Source organism: Myodes glareolus, chromosome 5 (assembly GCF_982192425.1).
Source record: "Myodes glareolus chromosome 5, mMyoGla1.1, whole genome shotgun sequence".
NCBI lineage: Eukaryota > Metazoa > Chordata > Mammalia > Rodentia > Cricetidae > Myodes > Myodes glareolus.
The window spans coordinates 11,971,731-11,993,537 of NC_142030.1; the positions used below are offsets into that span (position 1 = coordinate 11,971,731).

Below are 21,807 nucleotides of genomic sequence, written 5' to 3' on the forward strand. Positions count from 1 at the left end.
GTTAGGTTGAGGCCGCCCCGACCCGCCAAGGCCAGGGCTGTGGCGGCTTCCGGCCTTGGCTCGGGGGACACCCCATCCCACCCCACTCCCGCCCATGCCACAGCCCTCTCTCTCTAGGGACTAAACAGGATCCAGAAAGGTAAGAGCAAACGAAGTTTAGAAAGGGCGGGCAGACGCAGCGAGCCCAGGGGCCGCCACAAAGCGGCGGAACCGCCCCTCTGAGACACGCACGGCCGCCTCCGCGGCTGTCACGGTCTCCAGTCACGTGATGCTTCCTAGCGGCTGGCCCCGCTTCCGGCTTCTCTAGCCCTGTCGTCTCGGTGCTACCGGCGCCTTCCTTGTCTCGCAGGCCGACTGCGGTCCCGCCTTCCCTTTCCTCCAGCAGGAAGAGTGGCGGACAGACTCTGAAGCTCCCGGTAAGCATGTCATGAGGCATGTGAGCCCGTGCTCTCCCTCCCTTCGAGGCCCTGCACGCCAGTGGAGGGCCCCCTTCATGGCAGCTTCCATGGACCCTTGGGTGGTAGACGGTGGAGGAATCGATGGTATTAACAGCTAGATCGGCCGACTCTCCTCGCCCGGCGTCCCCTTTGGATGTTAGAGGGCTTGCGAGACACAGAACCTTGGCTTGGCAGTCATCCGCTTGACCTTCTGAGGTTGACAGGATCGCTGTGCTAACCTAAGAGCCGATCGCAAGCCAGGAGACGGGTGTGTGGGGTCGCGGCCCCTGACTCGGTAACACCCGGAGGAAGAGGCCGGGCGGTAAACAGGAAGTGGGCGCGGGCCGTGTCTAGACCGCAGGTAGGCTCCTGGAAGCTCCGGAGTCCGGAGGGGTGTGTCAGCAGGCAGGGTCGTCCCAGGGAGGTCTGGCAGGTAACCTTCTGTATCCGGGGCTTGTACTTGGGGCTCTGCAGGCTCCTGAGGGATGGGTGTGTCGTTCCTCGACCTCACCCTCGGAGGTCTGGAGACCCGAAAAGTGTCAGGTCACCGGAGTGTTTGAAGAATGGAGCAGAAACAGTCGCGGAAATTTTATTTTCACAAATTTCCCTAGAGTGTGGTAGGCTCACCTAGTGCTGCGTTTGCGTAGGTTTTGAAGGCGGTATGTATAGACGCTGTTTTGGTGATGTGTTCTGAAGGGGCATATTCAGTGTTTTGAGCCCTAAGTGGATCTTCCCAGGCATTCCCTGAGTATAAATGCATTCTCTCCGTTCAATAACTAACCAGTTTTGCCATGAGTGGGTCTAACCCGAGTTAGATATTTCAGAACACTGTATCCTTCCACACACTTTTTTCCCCTAATAAAGGGGGATTGAAAGCCTGTGCAATGCCTTTAAATTGCATTTGTCTTATCAGAATTGCTTCTGTGTTTCTTCTGGAATCTAATGAGATGTTTGAGAATTCAGCTTGAAGCCTTCTTATGTTACTAAATACATTACCTACTCAGAAACTTTTAGGCAAAAAAAAAAACAGTGCTGCTTTTTTTCTTTATGCTACATTTTTTTTCAGGTTGACATTTTATTGAGGTAGCGTTTCAAATGATTTGTACAATTTACATTTTATTATAAAAAATAGTCTTAGCAGTTTAATACCCAATCAATTTATTACAGAACACAAAATATCCACCAAGGTCCTTTAGCACCAGCAATATGTGGAAAATAAAATGAATATGAAGCTTATTTATTTCCAGAAGACTTAGTGTTTATGGGGGGATCCATTTGACTATGTTAAGGAAACGAGTCTCATTAGGTCCTATACCTTCTTGTTTGCGGCTATCCAACCAAAGTCTCGGCTTTGCTTCTCAGAAGTGTAGTCTGGAGCTCTACCAGCGTCTCAGCTTCTCTCCCAGACTGGTGAGAACACATTTTAGCCAGACTCACAGAGTTCTTAATTTTCTTATACATAACCTAATTATAGATGCAATATATAAGGCAAAATCTATTTGTGGTGTATTATGCTTATGTATGTATATTTTCTGTACAATAGCTTATGCATAAAGTGTAAAATAGCCAGTTTTTACTGTACCTTTTTCCGACTTAATGTTTCTTCAATTTTTATGTCTCTTCAGCCTGTAGAACACATCTTGAGAAAATGACCCATTGGTTTCATAGGAACCCGTTAAAAGCTACAGCTCCCGTGTCTTTTAACTACTATGGCATGATCACTGGTCCTCCTGCTTCGAAGATCTGCAAGTAAGCGTTAGTGCAACTTAAGCTGTGTTGGTTGGGCAGGATTCAAGGGACTTTATAAGTTCCATGGTCAATATAGAAATGTGTGACACATTCCTAACATTAAACTCATGGTAAATTTCTATTTTATCATCAACAGATGAAGATTAAATCATGGGGTATTTAAGCTTTGGTAGGCATCGGAGCCACATACTTAAGGTTAGATTGGTAAATGAGTTCCAGAAGAGCTAAAGCAGTAACAAAGTTAAACTATATATTTCAACAGAGCCTTAAGATAGGATGTGAGTATTGTTAGCAGGGTGTGGTGGTGCATGCCTTTAACCTCAGTGCTCAGGAGGCCAAGGCAGGCAGATCTCTATGAGTTTGAGGCCAGCCTGGTCTACAGAGTGAGTTCCAGGACAGGCTCCAAAGCTATATAGAGAAACCCTATCTCCAAAAAACAAACAAACGAAAAAAAAAAGTATTGTTAATGAGCCAGACAGTAAATTATTTAATGTTCCAAGCAGGGAGAGATTGCTATGGTTTGAAGTGGCCTTCAAAGTAGTGATGTATGAGAAAGGACTTAAGCTGAGGGTCACATAAGTTGTTTAACTTACATCAGGAGTTGGCAAACTCTGCCCACTATGTTAGGCCCACTGCTTCTTTTGTTTCTGCTTGGTGTGTGTGTGTGTGTGTGTGTGTGTGTGCTGTCACCCGAAGTTCAACATGCCTAAAGTTAAATTCATCTTAAAGTTATACAACTTGAGAAAAGCATGCCTTAGAAATAGGTAATTTAGGCATGAGCATGAGACCTGAGTTCAGATCCCTAACATCCACATAAAAAATGGGCAGGTGGCACACTTCTGAACCCTTGCACTGGGGCACAAGCCAGCAAGTTTAGATGAAATGGAAAGTTCTGGGTTCGGTGAGAGACCCAAACATCCAACCCCTGACTTTCATCATGTCCAGGCATGAATATTTGCATGTGTGTGCACATGCACACTCTAACATGTATTTAGATTGAGAACATTTACAAATGACTTTGAAAGTATTCAGAGTATGTATTATATATCATGCATTCTATGTGTTTACAGTTTAAATGTACTCTTCAGCAACTTACACCTATTTTAAAGGTCTTTAGTCAATGTCCATTTAATGTGTTTTCTGGAACTCTCGTGGCTTTCTGGATTAGATGTGGCTGCAGATCTAGGAGAGGAAGTCACTGAAGATGTGAGTTCTCAGAAGAGATAGGCAGAAGGCCAAAGACAGGTCTTTTTGTATGTGGGAGAGAACTGGGGACATAGAGAGAAGTGTTGAATGGGGAGGAGCATCCTGAAACTGTAGTAGGCACTGTCACCATGGGGTAAAGGAATCACAAGAGGGAAAGTTGGATGCAAGATGCTTTTTGTTATGGAGAAGAATGGCATGTGGGGGCACCTTGGCCATACAGTTTCACATCTTCTGGATGTATATATAATCATATAGTATGTTAGATGTTTTGTGTGGAGTGCCAAATTTAGAAATTCAAATTAGTTATTAAAATGATACACAAGTACATTAAATTTCTGTTTCCCCCAAAACTATTGGCTAAAGAATGAAAAATGAGCCGGGTGATGGCACATGCCTTTAATCCCAACATTCAGGAGGCAGAAGCAGGTGAGTTCAATGCCAGCTGGTCTACACAACTAGTTACAGGATAGCCAAGGCTACACAAAGGAACCCTGTCAGGAAACACACACACACACACACACACACACACACACACACAAAGAAGGAAGAATGAATTTTAAACCCATTCAGTTGTTATTTGTGTTGATGGAGACGGGGTCTCAGCTAGCCTGGACTGACTCAGACTTGCTTCAACTCCATAGCTAAGGATTTCTCTCCTCTTCCACCTCCTGAGCACTACATTACAGGTTTGTGTTGCCATGCCTGGTTGATATTTTTGCTGTTAAAACTTGCTATATATTTTTATTGTATAATTGGGTTCATGCATTGCCCCTTTAATTAGACTGAGTTTATTTTTTTATAACTTTTGAAGCAATTATTAATAGAAACTTCATTTATTTCTAACATTGACCCTAATTAAATTTATTCCTTGGGATTAGTACTTCATAAAGAAGGAAGCAGGGGATCTATTGGGTGTTGTTTTAATGCTTTTAAGTTGTAGCCTCTGAGCTGTTTTTATGTAGTCTTTGAAACATAACTTACTTAGATTTACTGTCTGTTGATGTTAGTGATTTGAGATCATCCAGGACTCGGCTCCTCGAGTTGTTCACTGATTTAAGCTGTAATCCGGAAACGATGAAGAACGCAGCAGACTTGTATTTCTCACTTTTACAAGGTTGGTCACTTTTACCAGCTATGTGATATCTGCTTTTGACTTTTCAGATACAGATAGTTTTATCTCCCAGGCTGTATTTGGAATGCTTGGGTCTCGAAATGTGACTTTGTAAGTGGTGGTACATACTAATAGTCTAAAAAGTAGATATCTATATCTATAATACAGGTAGGTAGGTAGATAGATATAGATAACTATAGATAGATATAGTCCATATTTTATTATTAAAAGAATATGTAAAATACGGGAAGGAGAAAAGTACCAGAAGGTTCATTCAGTCACCTGAAAAAAGTAATTATACGAATAAAACAATTGTTTTTGGTGAGGAGGGGGGTTCAAGACAGCATTTCTCTTTGTAGCCCTGGCTGTCCTGAAACTCGATTTGTAGATCAGGTTGACCTTGAACTCACAGAGATCCTGCTGCCTGTTTTCCTAGTGCTGGGATTAAAGGCGCGTACCACCATGCCCAGCTATGTACAAATACTATTTTAACTAGAAAAAATATTTGTTCTAAAATTAAAATGTGTTGCATCTTTTCATAGGTTTCATAAATTCACTGGGTGACTCTACCCAAGAAAGCAAGTTACGATATGTGCAGAGCTTCAAGTGGACTGATACACTGCAAGGACACGTTCCGAGGTGAGCGACACGTTCCGAGGTGAGCGGTGCCAATGAGGCCTAACTCCAAGTCTGCTTCTAACCCTTTGACCAGTGTATTTGAAGAAGAAGAACAGATAAGCATTGTTACTTGTTAGAAAATTAATTAAAATTTGACTTAAACTAGTGTGTGGTATTAAGTTTAAAATAATGTGTTTCTACCAGACAAAATCCATTTTTGCAGCAATAATAGATATTAACTTTAAACACCATGGACTGTTTAATAATATCCAGTTTGCAGTCCAAAACTGGCTTTATTATCCCCCGCCTTCCTAGCCGTGTTTCTACTCTTAGAACACCCTTCACAATTTTCTCACTCCTCAACTGTGAATAGGTCATTGCGACGTTAACCTTTACTTTTAAAAAACACAATTGGCTTGTTAAAATGGCCATAGATCTTTGTTTAACAAAAAAGCAGAAAAGGAGCCAGCAAGGTGGCTCAGTGTATGAAGGTGTGTGCAGCCTGAGAACCTGAATTCAATTCCCAGAGCCTACATAGAGTCGAAGGAGAGGGCCAGCTCCCAAATTTACCTTTTGACTTCCATGTATGCTTTGTGGCACATGTGTATCCACAAACACAAACAAGCAGAAATAGGAAGGGATTAGAAATCACATGCCAGAGTGGTGTTACAATAGAAAGGGTGAATGTTGGATTCATACATGCTAAGACACAATGCAGGTTTTCTGTGAACATCCACTTTAATTAGATATTGATGTGATGATGATAATGGGATACTGTGAGGAACAAAATGAGAAACTGTAGGCGTGATGAATGATGTAATGCCAGGCCTCTATAGAATTAAGACATTCACTTTATGTTGCTTTCCTTTCTTCCTTGGACATGTTGTGTGGATTCTAGTAGTCTTGAATACCAAAGTTTTCCAAGACTTCCTGTTTTTCTTTGTGTAATCACTGTTTTTCATCCAAAATTAAGGAGTTGTTGTTGTGAAAGACTATTTTTAAATTTATTTATTTGTATTGTATGTACATTTGTGTTTTGCCTGCACGTATGTCTCTGTGACAGTGTTGGATTCCCTGCAACAGGAGTTGCAGACAGTTGTGAGCTGCCATGGGTTCTAGGAATTGAACTTGAATACTCTGGAAAACCAGCCAGTGCTCTTAACCACTGAGCCATATTTCCAGCCCAGTGAAGTCTGTTTTTTAAGGATCAAGTCTTCATCATCTTTTTTTTTTTTTTTTGCATTGTTGGGTGTGGTTGCTTAAAAACAATGCAAACATCTGGGGAATATTCTTTTAAGATTTAAAACTTTTAAAATTTGTGTGCACATGTGTGGGCACACACATACATACACCGGGGTCACACATGCTTATTCAACTACATGCATGGACCTCAGAGGACAACTAGAACCTTCCACCATGTTGAGGCAGGCATGCTTCTGTTTCTGCCATACTGCATGTTCTAGGCTAGCTGGCCCATCAGCTTCTGGACATGATCCCTGTCCTGCCACTGCTTACCTCCCCTTAGGAGGTACTGAGATTACAGATGCTGGCCACTGCCTGTCCCAAATATGATCTTCAGGGCTTGGACTCAGGTTATCAAGCTTATACTGTAGGAAGTGCTTTTACCTGCTGAGCCATTTCATTGGCCCCAACAAGTTTCTATTGATTGAATTTTTAATTGATATTTATTGAGCTCTACATTTTTCTCTGCTCTCCTCCCTGCCTCTCCCCTCCCCCCTTCAATCCTCCCCCAAGGTCCCCATGCTCCCAATTTACTCAGGAGATCTTGCCTTTTTATAATTTCTACTTCTCAGGTAGATTATATTTATGTAAGTCTCTCTTAGTGTTTATATTGTTGTCTAAGTTCTCTGGGATTGTGGTTTATAGGCTGGCTTTCTTTGCTTTATGTTTAAAAACCACCTATGAGTGAGTACATGTGATAATTGTCTTTCTGGGTCTGGGTTACCTCACTCAAAATAATGTTTTCTAGTTCCATCCATTTTCCTGCAAAATTCAAGCTGTCGTTATTTTTTTCTGCTGTATAGTACTCCATTGTGTAAGTGTACCATTTTTTTTTTTTTTTTTATCCATTCTTCGATCGAGGGGTATTTAGGTTATTTCCAGGTTCTGGCTATGACAAGCAAAGCTGCTGTGAACATAGTTGAGCACATGTCCTTGTGGCACGATTGAGCATCCTTTGGTTATATACCCAAAAGTTGTTTCCTAATTTTTTGAGAAATCGCCACACTGACATCCAAAGGGGTTGTACCAGCTTGCATTCTCACCAGCAATTCAGGAGTGTTCCCTTTTCCTTACAACCTCTCCAGCATAAGTTGTCATCAGTGTTTTTGATTTTGGCCATTCTTACAGGTGTAAGATGGAATCTCAGAGTTGTTTTGAATTGCATTTCTCTAATGACTAAAGATGTTGAACATTTCCTTAAGTGTCTTTCAGCCATTTTAGATTCCTCTGTTGAGAGTTCTCTGTTTAGGTCTGTACTCCATTTTTTTTTATTGACTTATGTGATCTTTTGGTGTCCAATTTCTTGAGTTCTTTGTATATTTTGGAGATCAGCCCTCTGTCTGATGTGGGGTTAGTGAAGATCTTTTCCCATTCTGTAGGCTCTCTTTTTGTCTTATTGACCGTGTCCTTTGCTTTACAGAAGCTTGTCAGTTTCAGGAGGTCCCATTTATTAATTGTTTCTCTCAGTGTCTGTGCTAAGTGGGGTTATATTTAGGAAGTGATTCCCTGTACCAATGTGTTCAAGTGTACTTCCCACTTTCTCTTCTATAAGGTTCAGTGTGGCTGGCTTTATGCTGAGGTCTTTGATCCATTTGGACTTGAGTTTGGTGCATGGTGATAGATAGATATGGGTCTATTTTCCTTTTTCTACATGTTGATATCCGGTTATACCAGCACCACTTGTTAAATATGCTTTCTTTTTTTCATTTGATATTTTTTGCTTCTTTATCAAAGATCAGGTGTTCAAAGATGTGTGAGTTGATATCTGGGTCTTCTATTCGGTTCCATTGGTCCTCCTGTCTGTTCTTATGCCAATACCAGGCTGTTTTCAGTACTGTAGCTCTGCAGTAGAGTTTGAAGTCAGGGATTGTGATGTCTCCAGAAGTTCTTTTATTGTACAGGATAGTTTTGGCTATCCTGGGTTTTTTGCTTTTCCAATTGAAGTTGAGTACCGTTCTTTCGAGGTCTTTGAAGAATTTTGCTGGGATTTTGCTGGGCAAATCTTCATCATCTTTACAGTGAACAACTTGACAGGCTGTAAAGGACTTGAATTATGTAAATTCAGTGCTTTCCCCACATCATCCCCAGTATTGGTTCTGTGGATTAAGCTAAGCAATGGTGCATATGCTGATAACCAGGTGCGAGGGAAGCCAACCTGGGCTACAGAACAAGCTCTGTAGTGCTAGGATTAAAGCCATGCCCGGTGCTTTCTGAGTTTTTAAGGAGTCACAGAAATACATGGTTTTAAAGCTATTTTATAATAGCTTTGGGAACTACTTTTTTGTGATTATTACTGTGGAGTACATAGTTCATACTTGTGTTGGTTAATTTTTTTTTGTCAGCGTGGTGTAAAGTAGGGTCATTTGGGAGAGGGAACTCAATTGAAAAAATTCTTCCATTGGATTAACCTGTGGGTAATTTTCTTGATGAACGATTCATGCAAGGAGGGACCAGCCCACCTGGGTATTGCCACCACAGGGCAGGTCATCTTGAATTATATAAAAAAGAAACCGAGAGAGAAAGCAATGGGGAGCAAACCAGTAAGCAGTGTTCCACCATGGCCTCTGCTTCAGTTCTGCTTGCAGTTTCCTATCCTGAGTGTCTGTTCTGATGTCATATTAGACTGTGAGCTGTAAGCTGAACTAAACCTTTCCTTCCCCAAATTGTTCATGTGTGCATGCTTGTGTGTGTGTATGTGTGTGTGCATGCTTTCTGTCTTAGCACATAGAAAGCAAACTAAGAAAATTCTGTACCACTGTATTTAGATTGTTAATTACCTGAATTCATATGTGTCAGTTCTATCTTTTGGTTTCTTTGTTCTTTGTTTGTTTTTGTTGTTGTTGTTGTTGTTGTTTGAGACCAACCATCACTATGCAGCCCAGGCTGTCCTGGAAATCACTTTGTAGACCAGGCTGGCCTCAAACTCACTGTGATCCACCAGCCTCTGCCTCCCAAATGCTAGGATTAAAGGCATGCAGCACTGTACCCAACTTGTATCTTCATATTTTTTAAAATTAATGCACTTATTATTTATATGTGCTATGTGTACATGTATGTGAGCCTGCATGTCATAGTACATATGTGAAGGTTAGAGAGCAACATGCAAGAATCGTTTCTCTTCAACTATGCGGGTTCCAGGGATTGAACTCGGGCCATCAAACTTGGCAGCAAGAGCCTTACCCTGCTAAGCCAAGTAAGCTTTGTTTAGCCATATCTTCATAATTTGTAGAACTTAATGATTTCATTTCTAATTCCAGTGCCCAGCAGGATGCTGTTTTTGAATTGATATCCATGGGATTTAATGTAGCATTATGGTATACCAAATATGCTTCACGATTGGCCGGAAAAGAAAAGTAAGTTAGAAAGCAAAGGTTTTATTTGTGTGTGTGTGTGTGTGTGTGGTTGTTGTTGTTGTTGTTTTAAATATATTGAATTTAAGTCTAGGCTATTTTCTAAAACTTTCCATTTGAAGTAAGTACAAGAGTCATTGTTCATACTTAAGAACTGTAGTTAGGCAGTTTATTCTTTGTTTTGTAAATTTTTATTTATTGCTCTTGGGGTGGGTGAGGGACACATAGGCCAGGGCCAGCCCTGTGGAATAGGTTCTCTGCTTTCACTTCTGCATGAGTTCCAGAGATTGATTCCAGGATGCCAGCCTGTGCAGCCACCGTCCTGTACTCTGGTTTTACAGTGGGAAAGGTTTCCATAATCTTGCTATGTGGTGGTAGATCTAGGTAAGACCCCAAGCCAAGAAGCTGTGAAAAGTGCGGCTCCTTGACTGCATTCCAAGTACTGTAAACAGAGATTTCAAACAGTGACGGGATTGGTCAGCAAAACTGCAACTCGTTATAAGTTGTCCATTTTTAAATGTATAATCTAAAAATCAACAACTATCAAGTCAGTTGAAAATAAAGGATATGAATAGGCAATTTGTAGAAAAAGAGATACAAAAAACTTAAAGGTATATAAAAAATTGTTTAGAGGACTAAAGAATTGCACGCCAATGAGGTAACTCAGTGGGTAAATGTGCTTGCCACCCAATGACACAAGCCTTAGTTGGACCCCAGAACTCACAGAACGAGGGGAGGAGAGAGCTGAGCCACACACTTGTCCTGTGACCTCCACTCATGCACCAGTGCACACAGAGAAATAACAACTTTTTTTTTAAGAATTGTAAAATTAGATGAGACAACTTTCATGGTAACATACAGCACTGAGAAACAGGCACATCCATTCTGATTCATTCACACGTAGTAATATGCAGACATGTAAACATGAACATGAGTCGTGTTTGCCAGAGTAGAGTGATTCAAATGAACAGAGTAGTGTGTGTAGCTGCCATGATGTGTTAAGTTCGTAGTGTTTTGTATGTGTTTATGGCAGAGCAGTCTGGAAAGACATAAGACTGTTTAGCATTTCCTTCGAGGCAAGCTCTCTGTTTGTCTGCAGAGTCTTAGGGTATGTTTCATGTGTATTTTTAGTTTGTTCTTTTTTTTTTTTTTTTTAGAGAAATTAGATTTTTTTTTCTTTTTAAGGAAGAGAACTAATAATAAGAAACACAAATAACTCATTTGGTCAAGTGTCTGTGTGTAGGTATGTGCACATGCTTGCGGAGGCCAGAGGCCTTGGGTCGCCCTGGAGCTGGAGTCACAGGCATAGGAGCTGCCTGACATGGGTGCTGGGAGCTGGACTGAGTCCTCTGCAAGAGCAGCAAGTGCTCTTAGGCACTGAGCCATGTCCCAGCCTTGGTGTTCTGATAACGTGGTAGCTGTTAGTACCAGAAATAAGGCGCATTCTCTAACTTACATAACCACTGTCTTAAAGCATAACAGAAGATGAAGCAAAAGAAGTCCATCGGAGCCTAAAAATTGCAGCTGGAATTTTTAAACATTTAAAGGTAAATGGGGTTGGGGAGCAGGGCAGGGTAGGATGGATCTGGGGGTGACACATTGTTAATTCTTGGACTGTGTGTCAGGATTAGTAACTCTATTGTGTCAAAGAGATAGTCCCGTCCCCCCAGTGACTTCAGAGAGTTGGTTTAAGAACAGATCGCCCTTCCACATCTGCACACCCAAGTCTAGATTCTGTACTGCCTTTTCTAAAGTGACGTGGGCTCTGCATGTAAGCCATGCACGACCTGTGTACTGTATACCTTTCTCGTCTGCTAGCACAGAGTGACTGCTCTGTGAGTACTCGTGTTACTGTATTGTCTAGGCAGTGGTGACAAGGAGATTGTGTGCGGCCACGGAGGATGAGTGCAAATGTCGAGGACTTGGTCTGAGCTAGCTGTGTGTGCTGTATGTCAGCTGCCTTCTTGGGAGCCACAGCCAGTTACTGTGCTAGTAACTTCATTTTTACTTTCAAGTTGGTGGATCATAACTAGAAGCTTTAGCTGTAATATTCTGCTTACTTTTCTGTCTCTTACCCTGAGTGAAAACAAAACAGATAAGTTGATGTCTGTGCTACTGTGCATTACTTTCTGCTGTCCCTGGGAGCAGTCATATCCCTCGGTACTGACTTTGAGGTTCCATTCTGAGTCTCATGGCCAGGCAATCACTGCAATCTAATAATATCAGATACCTGAAGATAGGACGGGAACTCTGAGGAAAAATGCTTGTCTTCCTCTGACACTGCCCTCTTCTTCTGATGATTGAAACTACTGATAAATGAGGGCCTCTGGAGGCAGCTTTATGGTGTTTCTTCATCCTGAATTAGATGATGTAGAATTTGCAGTATTTTCTTTTCAACGTTAACTCTTACTGTGAATGAACAAGTCACAGTACAAAAGAGAATTTTTGTTACTATTGCAGCTAAATACTTTTTAAAATAAAGATATGCTTTGCATTATATTGTATTGGCAAAGAACTATAACCTAATTCTTGCTTCTGGATTTCTTATAAAAGTTCACTTTGAGTAGATAAGTCCTCACCGTGCCTGTGAGCTTACAGCCACTGCTTGGTCTGTTCTCTTAGGTTCCCAGTGAGTCTCGAAGTTAAATATCCCATAATCACATCGTCGTCTCTGACAGCAGCATTAAGATGAGATTTGACATGTTTGTTTTCTGTTCTTTCTCTCCAGGAAAGTCATATACCCAAACTTCTTACACCAGCAGAAAAGGGCCAGGACTTAGAGGCTCGGCTTATAGATACTTACGTCATCCAGTGCCAGGCTGAGGCTCAAGAAGGTATAGAAATACTCGAAGATGTTTTGCTTTTAAGAATGTTTATATTGGCTTTTGAGTCTTTGGAAAATACCAGAATTAGCTGTATTAAGTTTTAAGAACTGATTATAAGGGCCGTTTTACCTTTAACATTTCCTTTGCTGTCCAGAGAGCTCCTTCCAGCTGATGTTTCTTTAAAAGGAGTTTTGATTTCATGCCTTTTTGATAGCATTAATGTTCATCTTTGGGTTTTCTTTCTTTAAGATTAATTTTTAGGTGTGTGTGAGAGAGAATGTGTATGTGGTGGGGGTATGTGTGTGGGTGCCCTTAGAGGTCAGAAGAGGGTGCCAAATCCCTTGAAGCTGTAGTTACAGGTGGTTGTGACCCTCCCAAAATGCACGTTGGGAACCGAACGCTGCTCTTCTGAAAGAGTACTTTGTGATCTTAACTGCGAGCCTTCGTTCCTGCCGCAAACATCAGCACTACTCATCTCTCCTCCTCTGCTGTGCTTATTACTTTCCTTCTCCCACTCATTAAATTACCTGAAGTCTTCTTCTGTCAGTTACCAAAAACAGTAAACTCCTGTAAGCTTTTTATCTGTATGTCAAACTGAGTACTTTCAAAGCACTTTTCTTCTTCCTGTCATGCTATTTTAGTAATTCTCTGTGCTAATGGTTGGCTAATGATTTAAGATACTGTATCAGAAACATAAAATCAGTGGTTTCTTTTTGTGTTTGTTTTCTATAAATTTTATACTAAAACATATTTTTTAAAAACTATGAAAATCTGAAAGAAGACTGTCAGGCTGTCTTTTGCTGTTATGACTGAACTTCCCATAACTGGATGTGAACTTAGAGGTTGTATTTATAACCGGTTACAGTAACAATTGCCCGAGCAATCGAGCTGAAGCACGCTCCCGGACTGATTGCTGCGCTTGCGTACGAAACAGCCAGCTTCTACCAGAGAGCAGGTAACCGCGCCGTGTTGTTACACCAACAGTCCTTAGGTTTAACAAGATTCTCGTATTTCCCATTTTATTACTAGAATAAAATCTTTGGATTTTGGCCTTTTTAAAAATAAGAGGCCAGGTGTGGTGGCACAGGTACTCCAGAGGCTGTCGCAGGAGGATTGTACCAAGGCCTGCCTGACAACAGAGTAAAATCAAGGCTAGCCTGGACAGTTTGTCTCAAAAGCAGAGACAGAGCTCTGTGGGTGAAGTGTTTGCCATACGAGCATTAAGACCTAAGTTTGATCTATAGGATGTAAAAAAGCCAAGCTTGATGACATGTTATTGCCATGGAGGAGGAGTCAAGCAGGATCCCTGTGCCTTGCTCAGTCAGTAAGATTCAGGTAAAAGTGAAGAGACCTTGTCTCAGCAGACAGGGTGAATAGGCTACACACACATATGCTCCTCTCAGACACAAATATGCATGTATCCATGTTAGTTAATATGTTATAAATTAATGTGTAAGGAGCTGGAAATATACCTAGTAGTAGAGCTCTTGAGTCTTGGTTTAGGAAAGTGTTTGGATTTTGCCATTAATTTAAAGCTACATTAACCATCAAATTGAAGAGGTACTTATTATGTTGTTCAAATACGTAATTATGAAGAAATAAATCATATTAAGTATTTAGAGTTTTTTTTCCTTAATGTATGAAAGCTTGAATTTAGACTAGATGACATTCTGCTTTTAGCACCAGAACACAGGAACTAAGGAATGTTCCAGTGAAACTGGGTGAAATGATATTTTGCTTTTTAAAATGTTAACTTTAGATCATACTTTATCCAGTTTGGAGCCTGCATACTCTGCTAAATGGAGGAAGTACCTTCACCTGAAGATGTGCTTCTACACGGCCTATGTGAGTCCCGATAGCCCTGCAGATGGCGAAGTGATTGCCAGTGACAGGCAGCTGTCAAGATGATAGACAGTTGTAGACCTAGAGGTGCTGTGTGGTCCCAAATTGTATTTTCAGACTAGGCACATAATGGGAATTCTCTCAGTTGTTTTATCCTGTCCATGAGAGGAGTATCAACAAATTCTAACCTCAGTGGCTTGGGAAGATGGCTCAGTAGGTTGTGAGCAAGTGTGAAGATCTGAGTTCAGATCCCCAGATGCCATGTTAAGCTGAATGCAATAGTGCACATCTGTAAGACCAGCACCTCTACAGTGATATAGAAGGCAGAAATGCCAGCTGCTAGCCTTGCATGCCTCACAGCAAACAACAGGCCACCCTGCCTCAAACAGAATGGAAGGCAGGGACTGAAACCTAAGGTTGGCCTCTGACCCCCTGCTTACTCACACCTCTATACACACCATGATTTTGTTGTTGATTTATTTTAATCTTAGGCATACCACACAGTGTGTATGACCTAGGTGAAAACCCATCAGTCTGCACCATTTTAGAAGCTCCTTACTTGTTGATTAAACCATCAAACTTAAGGTTATTATCATGTGAAAGGCAGTCAGAACCTTTTTCAGAGTTAAGTAAATATTTCTACCCCTTCCATGATACAGTGTTTTACAGCATACTATTACTCAGCACCAGTTGTCTGTTTCAGCAGATTTTAATGAGTAGACTTCAGGCTGATATGCTTTTCTTAAAGCCTGTGGTCCTTACTGGGTGTGGTGAGACATGCCTGTAACCCTAAGCATTTGAAGCTGAGACAGGAGGAGGATCCTGAACCCAGGAGGAGGGGTATATATAGACAGATGGGGTGGGACATGGGTTGGAGTGGGACAGTCAGCAGACTCTGCTTGTTCGTCCCAAAACACTGCCCTATCTCTTTATGTGTGTGTAACAAAGAATTGACTCCTTTTCATAGCTCTGTCCTCATTTTTCAAACAAGTTTCAGCTAGTAGGTTTTGCTCTTAGAGTGTAGTGACATGTCTGCTTCTTGTCAGGGCTAGGCCTAGCTGTTCATTTTATTTGGACAGAGATGAGGGAAGCCTACCCTCAAGTAAAGGCTTGCATGGATAGTCCAAACAGTGACTGACAGTGTGACATGGAATCCGAGGACAGAATCTATGCAAATGTGTTTCTCTTGCCAGGCATATTGTTACCATGGCCAGACCCTGTTGGCTAGTGATAAATGTGGAGAAGCAATCAGGTCTCTCCAAGAAGCAGAAAAATGTAAGTTTTCCTTCTAAGATTTTAACTCCTTTTTTTTAAAAAAAATTCTTTCATCCTAAAGGGAATGCGTAGATTCTAAGTTCATGAAAGAAACAGGCAAGATAGCTAAGTTCATGAAAGAAATAGACAAGATAGTTGGAGAAAAGAAAAAAATATTCTTATCCTCGAGCCTATAGAAAACACCGCCTCCCACCAGCCCTGTCGTTGTGTTACTTTCACGGCAGGTGAAAACAGCAGAAGCCACTGTCCTCACTTCAGGCCTTGGAGCTCTCGGGCAGGGCTAACCATTCTGAGACTGTTGTCCTCTCCACAGTGTACGCAGAGGCTGAAGCCCTGTGCAAAGAGTATGGGGAAACCAAAGGACCAGGACCTACAGCCAAGCCATCAGGTCACCTGTTCTTCCGGAAGCTTGGCAGCCTTGTGAAGAACACCCTGGACAAATGTCAGAGAGAAAACGGGTTCATGTGCGTACTACTCACTCCTTGATCAGGATTGCTACCATAGTGACTTTAGTAACAGTTTTATCTCCAGTCCCAAAGGATGTCTCTTAAATTGCATTTAAATTTAGTATTAATTTTTTTTTAAACTGGTGATAAAGTTGTTTATAGGGCCTTTTATATATGATGTCATAAAAAGTAGGTTTAAAATCTAAGTGGGATTTGGTAACAAAGTTTATTTCATCAGGATACTCCTATAAAGACTTCCTTTTCTCTAAACTTTGCTTCTATCTGCTGCCTCTGTGCAGGGCAGGTGTGTGTGTGTGTGTGTGTGTGTGTGTGTGTACTGTAGCATGAGGGGCTGTTTGTTTGTTGGGGGTTTCTGTCCTGCCCAGTACCCCACAGCCGGCAAGCCCAAAGAAAACCACACAAAGATCTCTATTATTTATAAAGCTGATTGGCCCATTAGCTCTAGCCTCTCACTGACTCTCACATCTTGATTAACCCATTTTTTTGATCTATTTTAGCCATGTGGCTCAGTACCTTTTTCAGTGGGGCAGCTCACATCCTGCTGCTTCGGTGGCCTGGGCAGGAGTGCAAGGAATCAACTTCCTCCTCCCCAGAATTCTCCTGCTCCCCTTGCATCATTTCCACATCCTGTCTAGTTTTCCCACCTACACCTCCTGCCTGGCCAATCAGCATTTATTTAAAACATGATTGACAGAATAGAGAAAATTCTCCCGCACCAGTCTACAATCAACTGTTTTGCCTATTTGTCTCACTCTGGTTTGAGCTAACTATAAAGTAGGAAATTTTAATTTTCTCATAAATTTTCCTGGTCCCTTCAAGCAGTAAGACCGAAACTATTTAGGAAATCAACAGTTGTCAGTGCAAACTGTAGTTCGGTTCCTTCATAGGCTGGGAGAATCATTCTTGTCCCTGCCTGCCTGCCTCTTTATATTCTTCAGTGATACTCTGCATTTGGTCACACTGAACTTTTCACTTGTCTGCTTTAGTTTTTCTCCCTTCCTTTGAAAATAGACTGAGCCCCCAAATCCAGGCCCACTCCCTTCTTTGTATTCTTTCTGTCCTTGAACGCTGTTGCATTGTGCTATAACTTACTAGGGCCTCCTGACTTCTCATCGGTCCATTTGGGACTGTACCCCTAGAGCTGAGAACTGCCATACTCATCGTAGCTTTGAACATGTTAGATGCTCAAGTGTTGCTGAAGAAATGAATAAACCTCTCTTTAAATTGCTTTTTGCAGTTACTTTCAAAAAATTCCAACAGAAGCCCCACAACTGGAACTCAAAGCAAATTATGGGCTGGTAGAGCCTGTGCCTTTTGAATTTCCTCCTATGAGTGCTCACTGGACACCGGAAGCGTTGGCTGCATTTGATCTCACCAAGAGACCCAAGGATGACAGTGTATGAGATTGGGGCTTTCTTTTCCTTCACAGATGTTTAAGAAGACTGTAAAGCTAGTTTTGTGATGTCTTCGTCTACTTCAGCAGGTCTATGTATTTGTCTGAATGCACAGTTAGCTTATTACAGTGCTTATTCTAATCGGGTGTAGATTGTTTTCAGAAGTAGCCCCTACTCCTTCAGTGACTTCTAGATTCCTTTGTAATTTACTGACATTGTTTCCAACATATCACCTCATTTTCACAGCTTGTCAGTGCTTTCTTAAGTAGACGATGGGGGCGGGGGGTCATCCGCGTTGATGTTGCTATAACAATGCCCCTTTTGACCCCAGGAATGGCAGCATTCTGTTAATCATCCAGGATTGAAATAGAATATGTGTGCATTCGTTCATCCCTAAGCTCCCATAGCACTCTGAATCAGACGGTAGCGCACGGGAAAGTCTATGTTTCATTACCAAAAGACTAGGGATCTGTGACCGAAGGAGTGGGGATTGTTTTATAAATGTAATCCTTCCTTGAAATTGTATATTTTTATAGTTTCCTCACCATACAAGTACTCCTTAATACAATCATTTTTCTTCCTATTGAGCCTCTGAAGCAGTCCTTTCAAAGATAGCTTATATTGTCATAAATTATCTCTGTTACCACGTTTTTCCTTTACTGAAAGATTGTAGAGGGGAATCACCCCCCCCCCCCATGGCGTGGGTCACCTCAGTGCCGTTCTTTAACATGCCAGCACCCTGGAAGGTAGGAAGTAGAGGAAACCTCTGCGGGTTTTCTCAATCTCCATTTGCATATTCACCGTGTTTCCTTTCTCCCTAGGTCAAACCCAAACCGGAAGACGACGTGAAACCTGTAAAAGAACCGGATATCAAACCTCAAAAGGACACTGGGTGTTCTGTCTCTTAAGTGACACTTGTTTAGAGATCTCGCTGCCAGTTCCTAAGATGAACTGCGGGCTTCACTTCACCTTTTCTGATTTCTATGAAGCCCATGGGATAATTACTGACTTCAGAGGGACTTGGCCTTTTGTTTATTTATTCTTGATTTTTAACATAGAAATGTTTTATGCTTTTGTTTCTGGGCTCTGCTTTTTTAATCAGGACAGCACTTGGAAGGGTTGTTTTTATGCCTTTAATGAGTGTGCGTGGGGAGGGGGTTAGACTTATTTGAACGCTAGAGAGTAAGTTTCATGGTAATGTTTTTCTACCTTCATAAAAAAGTGTTTTGCTTCTTGTTTGATACCAGAAGAATGTTTTAAAAGAAATGAGTTCCCTTCTTGTCACCGACTTGTTAGATTTGAGTCTTCTGGTAGGAAAAGAAATTTGCAGTTAAAAATCAGAAAACCTTCAGACCAAATTCTTTCCTTACACTTAGCAGCCAATAATTTACTAGAAAAATCAGTGTTTAGAGGAATGTGGAACTTAGGGAAACCAACGATGGCGTACACTTCCCTTCCCTGCAGAGTCCCATGTTCCCATAGTCACCCTCAGTGTCCAGACAGTGATTTTTTTACAAGTACTTTTTCTAATGAACTTTTTTACTTAAGGGACAAAGCTTTGTACTAGCATTTGGTGTTTCTGTAGAGAGAGATAAAGAATGGAAAGTGTGTTTTAAAGAAGTACAGCATTGCATGTTGTAAAGAAAGCCTTTCTTAGGCTCAGTCGAGATAGATTCTCCTGGCTCACACTGATGATTCCTTCGTTAAAAGCATTTTAAGAAAATATTCTTTGTTACCTGATTTTGGTGTACATTGTGTCTTTAACATGGTTTTCTTCGATATCTAGCCTATCGGATTTCTTTGACTGTAGGCCAAAGGCCATAGCAGCAGAAGGTCAAGATATAGATATAAACTATGATCTTCAAAGTGGGTACCACTTAAACAGTTTGGTTATATCCACAGACTGGGAAATAGAGGGTGTGTGACACTTTCACAAGTCATATATGTGTAGTGTGTCCTGCTCGGTTACTCTCCTGCAGTGTTAACTCCTGTTCATAAGTGGCAGATTGGCTCACTCAATGGGAACAGTAGTGTACATGAGAGCTTACTGTGCACACGCCAGTGGGCAGGCACTTAGACAAACCACTGCATCCACATAGCAACCCTGTGGGAAACACATCAGTCACATAAAGTATTGAAACAGGAATGTACATCTCATGATAAAGAATGAACATATTAGCCTTCAATCAAGATTGTATTCAATAAATCATATATCATAGTTTACACTCCTTGGAAACGCTCCGTAGAATCAATGAAGTTTTTTTAAAAATAGAAAAGCTAGTTACAGCTTACAGTATCTATCAGTATCTATTTAACATTTGAAGCTGCGGCTTTCAGAACACTTGGAGAAACTACTGAATGAATGGGCATTAGGTTTTGTTTTGCTGCCTGTAGAAAAAAAATACTAAGATTTCCCTAACTACAGAGTCGCTTGTCCTAGCTGCCATTTACTGACAACACTTTAACTAGTACTTGCTCAAGCCTGCTTGCTCTCTGCCCGTGGGACTTGTTTTAGGTACTAGTACTAACTAACTAGGTGGGAGATTTTTGTGGACTGGACTAAACCACCACTAGTGAGGTGGAAACCCATATGTGTAAGGTGCTTCTACAGTAAGTACGGGTGATGAAATCCATAATTGACCGTGTTCACATGGTCAGACAAGAAGTCTTCTGTTGACTGAAGAGGTGACACCTAATGTACCCCATTATATAAGGTTTTAAAGTGGTATTGGGAATTTGGGGAGATACCGAATGTGGAGCACTGGCATGAATACTGTAGGGAGATGGAACTATACATTCGTGTTGCATGTATGTCATACCAGGCAAGGACAACTCACATGCTACTACTGCTCAATGTTTATATAATGATTTATCTTTATTTATGAAAATAAAAGCAATTTTACTTACATTTTCATTGGATTTTTTGTGGGAGTGTGTGTTTTGTATACTTAGCTAGTAGCAGATTTAGTACAGTACAGATTTTTTTCTTACAGTAATAATTTAAATGACATTTGTGTCAGTTCTGCTTCCTGAGTTAGTTTTCTTGGCATATTTAGTTTATGCTTGTGTTTATATTGGTATTTTAACCACCTCTTAATGTGAAAAGTACTATTTTAATTGACTCATCTAGCTCATGTTACAAGTACAGTGCAATATTTTGTGTGTTGTGGCTAGCTGGACACGAGCACCTCCTCAGGATCTTCCAGGCTTCTCACCTCTAGAAAGATTAGGAGGTGTGACCTTGTCGGGCAGGTGTGTAGCTGGGTCAGCTGGGTCAGCTTCAAGGATTCCTGCTATCCCAGTATGCTTGCTGTCTCTAGCTTGTGAATCAAGATGTGAGCTCTCAGCTGCTGCCCCAACCATCTGCTACCTTGCGTTTGCTCCACCATCAAGACTAACCTCTGGAACCATAAGTCCAATTAACTCTAAGTTGCCTTGGTTGTAGTATTTGCTCACAATAGAAAGGTAACCAGTATACCTGTTCTGCCATGGGATACAGAAAGTGTGTGAGCAAATGAGCATGGTGTTGGTGAGAGAAACAAAGAATTAAGAGGATGGAGAGTGACCTTGAAGGATGGCGGGGAGGGGGCTTGGATAAGGGGTTTTGAGTGAAAGACCTGAAACAAAAAGGTACAAAATCCAAAAGAAGTGAGGAGAGCAACCAGCTGAAGGTGGCTGTGGAGAGACCCAAGGCTAGGGTCAGGTTCTGGGGGAGAATCAACGCTGGGTGGCTTCCTGTTGCTGTTCACAACTGGAGGAGGTAAAGGCAGGCCAACAAGACATTTTCCTGCAAGTCCAGATCTGAACTGATCAGTACTGGTGTTGCTTACAGGAGTGGAGGTGACGGGTCACCTGCAAAGCCTCAGCTCGGCATGAGTGATAGATACCTCAAGGGGCTGTGTTGCTGTAGTCCTGTCAGTCACCTTTCACCACCTGTGTAGCCTAGCATCTCCCATGATGTGTCCCATGATGGGGCCTTCCTCACCCCCTTCCACAAGGCCAATTGTATGAGGGTCACATGCAGGTGATCACACTTGGGGGATGACCGGGGTATTGCTGTCTTGAAACCACACCAACAAGAATTTCACAACAATAGCATAAGAGGTCACACCACAGCCTCAGAAGCCACTGGGTCTTGACTTGGGTGACCCACTGGGGAGTTTAAACAGGAGTGACAGGCTCAAACAGTTGAACAATTTTGGCTGCTTTTTTTTTTTTAAGTCTAGACTGTAGGAAGCCTAAAGAGACCTTTACAATAATACAGACTGGGGTGGGACAATTGATGGCAGAA

At 41.7% G+C, this 21,807-nt stretch overlaps 1 protein-coding gene across 3 annotated transcripts; it reads left to right on the forward strand.

The window, feature by feature from the left end:
• The first annotated feature begins 5 nt into the window (after nt 1-5).
• Brox (BRO1 domain and CAAX motif containing) lies at nt 6-20,424 on the forward strand. 3 transcript variants are annotated; one of them, XM_087906054.1, is made up of 14 exons: nt 22-139; nt 350-416; nt 2,063-2,186; nt 4,400-4,506; nt 5,046-5,142; nt 9,621-9,716; nt 11,188-11,260; nt 12,442-12,547; nt 13,404-13,493; nt 14,298-14,383; nt 15,574-15,655; nt 15,969-16,119; nt 17,360-17,519; nt 18,338-20,424. In XM_087906054.1, the coding sequence occupies exons 3-14, from the start codon at nt 2,086-2,088 to the stop codon at nt 18,422-18,424; spliced, it is 1,236 nt and encodes a 411-aa protein (XP_087762180.1). In that variant the 5' UTR covers nt 22-139; nt 350-416; nt 2,063-2,085; the 3' UTR covers nt 18,425-20,424. The 3 variants fall into 3 exon arrangements, with proteins under 3 accessions (XP_087762181.1, XP_087762180.1, XP_087762182.1); XM_087906055.1 differs by lacking the exon at nt 350-416 and having other exon boundaries at nt 6-139; XM_087906056.1 differs by lacking the exons at nt 22-139; nt 350-416 and adding an exon at nt 667-798.
• The last annotated feature ends 1,383 nt before the right edge of the window (nt 20,425-21,807 follow it).

Coding starts and splice junctions, on each gene's coding strand:
- Brox (XM_087906055.1), top strand. CDS start 2,086: ATGACCCATTGGTTTCATAGGAACCCGTTAAAAGCTACAGCTCCCGTG. Junction 9,717..11,187: donor CGATTGGCCGGAAAAGAAAA/GTAAGTTAGAAA, acceptor ACTGTCTTAAAG/CATAACAGAAGATGAAGCAA. Junction 17,520..18,337: donor AGAGACCCAAGGATGACAGT/GTATGAGATTGG, acceptor CTTTCTCCCTAG/GTCAAACCCAAACCGGAAGA.